At 33.3% G+C, this 8,968-nt stretch overlaps 1 protein-coding gene across 1 annotated transcript in view; it reads left to right on the top strand.

The window, feature by feature from the left end:
• The first annotated feature begins 2,289 nt into the window (after positions 1–2,289).
• The window catches only part of LOC106474055, an 11,621-nt gene continuing 4,942 nt past the window's right edge, over positions 2,290–8,968 (top strand). The window contains exons 1-2 of the mRNA XM_013934741.2: positions 2,290–2,307; positions 7,417–7,454. Of these exons, the coding sequence (XP_013790195.1) occupies positions 7,443–7,454 (12 nt within the window). The 5' untranslated portion in view covers positions 2,290–2,307; positions 7,417–7,442. The remainder of the gene's footprint in view (positions 2,308–7,416; positions 7,455–8,968) is intronic.

Genomic DNA, 8,968 nt, shown 5'->3' with positions numbered 1-8,968 from the left:
AGGTTGGTACAGTCATCAGGATTCAAAGCCAATAAAGGCCAGAAGTTTGAATGGACAGTTTCTGGCCAGCATTCTTTCAAGACGTTGAAGGAAAAATTGGCCTCTGCTCCAGTTTTAAAGCTTCCAGATCCCTCACTGCCGTACATACTGGATTGTGATGCTAGTAATGTCGGAATTGGAGGAGTGTTGTCTCAGAAAGTGGGCGAAAACGAACATGTGGTGGCCTACTTCAATAGGGTTTTGAGTAGACCGGAGAGGAACTACTGTGTAACACGGAGGGAACTCCTTGCTATAGTAAAGAGTCTGACATATTTCCATCCTTACCTCTATGGTGCAAGGTTTATCATCAGGACAGACCATGCTGCGTTACGCTGGTTAAGATCATTAAAGAACCCAGAGGGACAACTAGCACGTTGGATCGGAAAAATAGACCAGTTCTCGATATAATATTGAATATCGAGAAGGAAAATCCCATGGTAATGCTGATGGACTGAGCCGAAGACCCTGCAAAAATGACTGCAGACATTGCTGCAAAAGAGAGGTTGAACTAACCAGGTGCCATCAAGCTGAAGTAAAGCCGACTGAAAGAGTTGATGATGGTGAAGTGGAACCAAATATAGATATCAAAGCTGAACAGGAGAAAGACCAAGATTTGAAGCCAATAATTGATTTTGTAAAAGCAAGTGTTTTGCACCCTGCTTGGGAGAAGGTGTCTAGTCTAAGCCCTGTGACAAAGAACTATTGGGCACAATGGGACCAGTTGAAACTTGAAGACGCTATTCTTTACCGGAGATGGGAAACTGCAGATGGGAAAGTGACGACCTGGCAAACGGTTATACCAAGGAAGTTACGGGAAGTTGTGTTGTGTCAATCCCATGATACTGTAACAGGAGGACCTCTCGGAGTTAAATAAAAAAAAAAGAGTAAAACATAAAAAGTAAATAAACAAGAGTATTAAGAATTATGAATTTTAAAATGAAGTAGTGATCCTGCTACAAAAAGTAATGAAACAAGAATTAGAACCACAATCATAAACTCATAAAACTTAATCCCTACTTTTGCAGCTTTATACACTTATATCTAAGCAAAAGTAAGGATTAAATTTTATGAATTTGTGCATGGGGTTTTATTTCTTGTAAAAGTTGTAGCTATCAGGGATATTGTTATACTAAAAGATTAAAAATCCAAGTTAAGTAGTTAGCACACTACAGTAGGATCACTTACAAAAGTTGTAATATTTTCAAAACGAGACTCAAAACTCGAGCACTTTCGAATAGCTATTTGAAAGCACCAAAAGATTATAGATGTTGTTTCCATTCCATGAACATAGAAAAACTGAACAAATAAATAGAAAAAAAATAACGGAAATTAGGGATCGTTAGTTATTCGTAGAATTACTATAAGAAGTATTCAAAACAAAATAAATGCTGAAATAAAACTATACAAACAAGTGAAGTGGTACTAGCTGGATAGATTTTAAAATGATTTTCAAATCACTTCTATTTATCCCTCATAAATACATACTTGATCCAGGCCACACATTGTAAAGGACGAATGATGCGAAAAAATACAGCTGTCACATGTATTACCATTTTAGTTTCTCCAATTTCTATTATAATCTTAACTGCATTTATCAACTTTAACACTCCTACTCATAAGTTTATCGCAGTCTACTATATGGTATCAATTGTCAGTATTTCAAAAAACAAAACATTATAGAGATTTAAAAAAAAATCGTACGAATACAACCTACTTATATCTAATGAGAAAGAGAGAAAATACCAATGTAATTTTAATACAACTACATTTAAAATATTGTTTAATTCAAGTGAACCCCAATATTTTTCTAAATTCTCACACACACACAAAAAACCCATTAAAATTTATGATTTCAGACAAATATTTCAGATGAAATCGTATTTTTCATTAAGACATAAATAAGGGGAAAATTATAATTTTAATGGAAAGTAGGAATCGTTGGTTAATTGTAGAATTGCTATCAGAAGTACAACAACCAAAGTTAGACTGTTTCATTTAGTTATACGCATCACAATGCCAACCAAACTAGGGATTGACCCATTTACTTTTTGGGATATTAATTATTATACTTTTATTGTCCCATTTCCTACAGACTAAAGACATTACTTGTATTACTTAGACAACGTAGTGTTAGTGCTAGAAGTAGTATACTAGGCTAGTTACTATCTTGTGCCGCCGAAACCTTTCCCTCGTCCAAATTCCATCCGTTCGGAATTTCAGTAAATGTTGAATTTTTTCTAACTTTTTGTTTTCTCCAAAACATATTTTGTAAATATTTATTTATGTGAGATAAAATAATACTGGGTCTATTATTTATTTATATTAATTTATTTTGTTCTTGACAAGCCTGATTGAACAATCATATTTATACTAACTAAGTAATATTTATAGTAACACTAGTAACGCTAACAGTAACAATGTCAAAGCAAGAGTTAGTAGTTTTGTTAGTAATAGTACTAATAGTAATATTTAACTGTTAGTTTCTATTCTAGTTTTAGTAAAACCAAAATCTTGGTATATTGTTGCACTGGAACTTCCAAGAAAGTTATATTTTAACTTTCAGTTTTACCATTCAGAGTAAAATATGCTCACCTTATAAATCGAAAATGTAACCCATCTTAGCTAGAAATAAAGGTTAAAATTGTAAGTGCTTGACTGTTGCATTTTATAACTTAAGTTATGTATAGTTTTGTTATATATACTTATGAATCTGCAGGTTTAGTTTGGCATAGTTTCTTTGTTTCATAACAGTTTTCATATAGTTATAAGGAAACATTGAACCAGGGACTTGTTGTAGAATTCATGCCACAACATATTTAGGCTGGCATGAGTATACATGGTGCAATTAGGAGGCTGACCTGACATTGACATTCCTATTAGTTTGACAAGACATATATATGGCCTGAAAGAGCTTTCTTCATGATTTTTTATTTCGAACAGTCTTTCCAACATAAGTATTTTCAAGTTTAAAATGGAATGAATTAGAAGATTAATTGTACTGATGGGTTAAATTAAATTTCTTTTCTGTTTTTATGATCATTGAAGTGTAAAATGGAATAACGAAACTTTTTTGTTTCCTCAGCATATGTGTGCAAGTATTTAGATTTATGTAAAAGACTAAGTAGTATGTGATGTGACTAAAATAGGATTTGTATCATTTTAACTGTTTTTTTTTCTACATATAACAAAAAAATAAATACAGTAGATATCATGACCCTATATTAGGGATAGAAATAATGAATTAAAATTACATTCACTCGAGGGAAAGCTATTGGGAAGAGTAGATTTCCTCATGAATTGTTTTTTTATTTAATCCATGCAATATGTTCTCTTTCATCGGTCACAACTAACGGAATACGGATGGACCGTACATTCCCAAATGTGAAAGCCAACTAAAAAGATGAAATTCCTCAAGCAAAGTTAAATTCCTCGGGGATGTGGGAATTTAATATTATGTATTAAAGTTGATAGAAATAAGATTTTAAAATCAGTCTCAAGTTCAACAGGGTTAAACATGTTTCATTGACAGACTCCATTCAAAGGTAAAGAAAGTGTCATCTCTGTCATCTACTCTATCACATAGATCTGCAGCAATGGGAATAGACAATCTCTTTAAGTCATATGACGGGAATATGCAGCAAACCACATAACAAAAGCTATTTCACAACTATTTCACCATCCCTGCACTGATATACCATGCTGAAATTGGTGAATTAGAATAGGTGTCTTGACTGTATATAACAGTATTCTTTTCTTTGCTGTCCAAAAAATCCTACAGTCTATTTAAAAACACATGTTCATAGGCATAAAAATGTGTTTGTTTAAACTGGTAAACACCCACCATAAGGAAACAAAGTTCATCTTCAAATAGTTTATTATCTCTTGAAACATAAAGTGTTAGTTTTATTAAGTCCATCCATCCTCCCCTCACAGCATTCTTTAGTATTACAGTACTTATGATGATAGTTATATTTTAGCTGATACACACCTAAGAACCAAGTTGATTATATATATATATATATAATGGAAAATAAATGTTATTGAATTTCCATTAACATAGCAATGAGAGAAATAAAAAAAAAGCATGTAACATTACAATATAAAAAGCATTTAAACATTACAACATTGTGCTATGTTCATTATACTAACTGGAAAAGAAATTAGATGTTAAAACATTCCAATAACACAGCACCAAAATATATATAAAAATATTTAATTATAAACAAAACCACTGAAATCTAGAACGAAATTATTGAAGTATTCCAACAATGTGACGTATTTATTATACTAACTAGAAATGAAAATATCTGTTAACGTATGAAAGAAGCATAAGTATGTTACTAAAATGTTTAAAAACATTTAGAACAGTTAATGATAGTCTTAACCCTGTAAACACCGTACTATGTCACAAAATATGACAGTTTGTATACATTGTCGTAGCTTGCAACTTGGATCTTAGTGAGGTTAGAAGAGATACAACAATTGTGGTATATTACCCCTTGCTAAACACGTCTTTACATTTTAGATTGGTCTCACATACGGTTGTTCGGTGTAATACCATAACACTGTGATGTTGCTGCAAAATACCACAATCGTTAGAACCTATCTGTCTGTGAATACGTACGTGCTCAATGACAACAGCTCGTGATTATAGATTGTCTGCTTATTTGCTGTTACATCCAAGGCTGTCAGGTATATACAAATTGTATAAGACAGCAGTGTTGTATAGAGTGGTTGTGAGGTGTAATACCATAACACTGTGATGTTGCTGCAAAATACCACAATCGTTAGAACCTATCTGTCTGTGAATACGTACGTGCTCAATGACAACAGCTCATGATTATAGATTGTCTGCTGTTACATCCAAGGCTATCAGGTATATACAAATTGTATAAGACAGCAGTTAGGTCAGCACTGTTGTATAGAGTGGTTGTTAGGTGTAATACCATAACACTGTGATGTTGCTACAAAATACCACAGTCGTTAGAACCTATCTGTCTGTGAATATGTACGTGCTCAATGACAACAGCTCGTGATTATAGATTGTCTGCTTATTTGCTGTTACATCCAAGGCTGTCGGGTATATACAAATTGTATAAGACAGCAGTGTTGTATAGAGTGGAGACATGAGCACTGAGAATGAAAGAAGAAAGTTTGCTGGAAAAGTTAGAAATGCTACATTGGATGATGGGATAGATACTAGAAAGTGGGCTAGGGTGTGTAAAATAACAGAAAAAGCATGCGAGGCTAGATTGAGGTTGTATGGGCATGTGGAAAAAAAGATAGAAAAATAACTCTGTTAGAAGAATAATTGGAATGCTAGTTGAAGACAGATGGAGTAGAGGATGTCCAAAACTGAGATGGAAAAATAGGCTAGATCAAGACCAGAGAGAGAGAGGTTGTAATGGCAGAGGATGTGGAGAAGGACTATCCTGGCAGCCAACCACAAAATTGGATGGGTTTAAGTTTTAATGAAGAAGAAAAAGAGGGGAAGGCTTGATAAATATTTGAATAATAAGAGCTGGCTTTTAGGGTGTTTTTGTTAACATTAGTTTAGTGGATGGAAAAGCCTAGATGGATCAACAGGCCCTTTGTTGTCCTTAGATTTTATTTTATATGTTAAGGTGCATGACCCTACTTCAGGAGGCCACGACATACATATAGTCAAAGAAATGCAAGTCCTGTGTACCAATTATTGTATAAAGTACAGGAATGTTGCAAGTTTATGATCACACCTTTGATGTAGAAGTATATTTACATCTACTTGTGAAACACCTCCAAATATATATAGAACAATTACTTAAATATAGTTAAATAAAGATATATTCTTCACCAGTTATGGAAGGTCACAGAAAGTACAAAGTTATATTAGTGGGTTATCATAATTGCACACATAATTTAAATATAATCCTATTAATTTATTGAATAATAAAAATGATTTTGAGATATTAGTTGATACAACTTTTAAACTTTCAAGAACATGTTCTGTTACATATGGTAAAGCTAACTGAATTTGAAGTTAACGGAATGCACTACGAGTTAAAAGAAATGATGGTTTTTATTATGCGAGTGACTAGTTAGGTGTATTGTGTGCAGTTTTGTTCCATTTATCTTAGGAAGGACATTATTCGAGAGGTAGGCTAGTCGGTGAGATTGGCACATCACCATTTTTTTCTGTTAACTTCCAATGGCATTAGGACGATATTTCATAAATTTAACATATATACAACAAGGCCCAGAACAGTTTGGTCCTTGTATGCTGTTTCCGGCACCATCAACCCAAAGACAAAGAACATAAATTTAACATATATACAACAAGGCCCAGAACAGTTTGGTCCTTGTATGCCGTTTCCTGCACCATCAACCCAAAGACAAAGAACATAAATTTAACATATATACAACAAGGCCCAGAACAGTTTGGTCCTTGTATGCCGTTTCCTGCACCATCAACCAAAGACAAAGAAAATTAAACACATCTTTTATTTGTTCATTCAATTATCTATTCCTTCCTCTTAAGGTCTTATAAGGAAGCAGTCTGTAGTTCAGATGGTGGCAACTCATTCCATGAGTTAGTAATCCTGTTATAAAGATAAAACTGGAGCCTTTTCTGTCTTTCCCAAACTTTAAACTTGAGTTCTTTCCTTTTATTGTCTTAAGAATTAAGTACAAAGTGGGTTTTATTCTGTCAGTACTTCAGATACTTTTGTAAATTAAAACTCCACTAAGGTTGCCCACTAACCTTCTTTTATTAAGAGAAAAATAGGGTAAATGATATTTACCTATTCCATTCTTTGAATCATCCTAGCACTTAGCACATCTATGAATCCTTTCAAGTAAGTCGTTATCCTCTGTTAACTATGAGGAGTGTACACAGGAATTTTAGTGGCCTGAATAGTGACTTGTAATTACTGTACCTGTACGTACGTTCTAAAATGTAATTAGCTTTATTACAAGCAACAGAGAACTGATTTGATGGCGTTAGTAACTTACCTACTGCTACACCAATATACTTTTGTTCTGTCATGTTAATGAGTGGGGTCTCTTCCATATTAAATATGTGATCCAATGTATAATAACCCATATGATTTTCTGTGCACTTAGTTTGTATATGATCTTTAATTATATTATTTTTCCATCATGCACACTAATTGTAGTGCCTCAACATCCTTAATACAGCTAGAAATACCCGATCATTAAGAAAACTGTACTAATTATGTTCCTATCAATGTTTTTAACGTAAATAATAAAAATCCTGAGACACGTATTTGATAACAAATGTTTAGTTTAACTGGATTCTTTTAATTATTATTTTTTTGCTTTCTCTTATCCCGCCACCCTTGTTTTTCTAATATTTTTATACCATATAATTTTTTTCAGGTTTCTTTTCCTGGCATCCAACATGCATGTGTCTTGCAGTAAGTGTTTATTTTATTAGACTTCATACTGAATATCAAAAAATAAAACTTGTGTGTGCATTATATGTTCTAACTGTATTGCTTGTTTCTTGTTAGATTTACATCATTTGTTTTCTGATTTTTATCATAATTAGTATGCCATCTCCTGGCAAAGAAAAAACGAAATAGAGTAGTGTAAAATATAACATGTTATTCAAGTTTGGCTTTTGAACTTCTGCTTGGCTGTTTATAACTTTTCACAAAAAACTAAATTTTTCGTACCTAAACTTTTGGACTCTTACATGTATGTAGCTGTTCAAATCAGACTAGTTACATTTGTTTTACTGAACATGAAGAATTTCTGTGAAAGTATTCTGCAAATGTAGTGAGCAAGAAGTTGGTTAAACTCATGTTAGATCCTCATAAAGTTTTTACTTGGTCATGTAAAGTTATTTTATTTTCATCCACATAGATATTATTGTATACAGGAGGATCAGGAATTCAACTACAGCATGTTGACAGTTGCTGCTATTAAGGGGAAAATTATTTTTTTGTGTTGTGCGTGCATGTTATTCTCGATTAATTGGTTTTTAACAGAAGCTTTGTGCTGGATTATTAGAAGGTAAATCTAAAGTTGACCAAGCTTTACACAAAGAGAATAAACAGATTGGACACTTGATGTAAAGTGTAAAACAATCTTTAATTATTTTGCAAAGCAAAAAAAATCAGTGTGTCTACTTGAGTAGGACACAGAGCTGTTGCCTTCTACTTGATCAATAAATCAGTCAGCAGTTTGTTTCATTGAAAAACAAATAAGCTGTATTAATTCAATGCTCCTTACTTCACAGTAAATGTTGTATTGACACATAATGACTAGCACTATATCAGTCATTCAAATACAACTTTGTAAAGGCTGTAACCTACTTGGCTAGCGAAGCACATTGTTGCACAGTGTGCAGAGTTGCTGCAATATCCTAATGGGTGGAGTAGGTACCATCTACCAGTCAACAACAAAGATATGTAGAATGAAACTAACTCATCAGTTGTGGAACAACATGAGATCTATTGGTCCATCTTGGCTGTTACATCCTCTAAACTAAATTTTAAAAAAATCTTAAAGCCAGCGCTTATCATTCATATACTTATCATGCTTTCTTTTAAACCCAGTTAAATTTACTGCTTCTACAATATCCAAAGGCAGCCGATTCCAAAGGCCAACCCCCCTGTTAGAAAAATTAAACTGTCTTAGCTGAAGATGACTCCTACCCTGCCAAAATGTATATTTGTGTCCCCTAGTCTTACTGTACTCATTGTTAAATATAAAAAAGGTGATACATCAACACTATCAATTCCCTTTACAATCTTAAACACTTCAATCAGATTACCCACCTCAAAACTCTTCTTTTTTCAAGAGAAAACAATTTGAGAGATTTCAGCATCTCCTCTTATGACAACTCCTCCATCCCAGGCACCATTCTAGTAACCCTTCTCTGAACCTATTCCAACAATTCAATGTCCATCCTAAGGTAAGAATC

Source organism: Limulus polyphemus, unplaced genomic scaffold (assembly GCF_000517525.1).
Source record: "Limulus polyphemus unplaced genomic scaffold, Limulus_polyphemus-2.1.2 Scaffold6768, whole genome shotgun sequence".
In the NCBI taxonomy this organism is placed as follows: Eukaryota; Metazoa; Arthropoda; class Merostomata; order Xiphosura; family Limulidae; genus Limulus; species Limulus polyphemus.
This window is presented reverse-complemented; position numbering and strand designations above follow the sequence as displayed.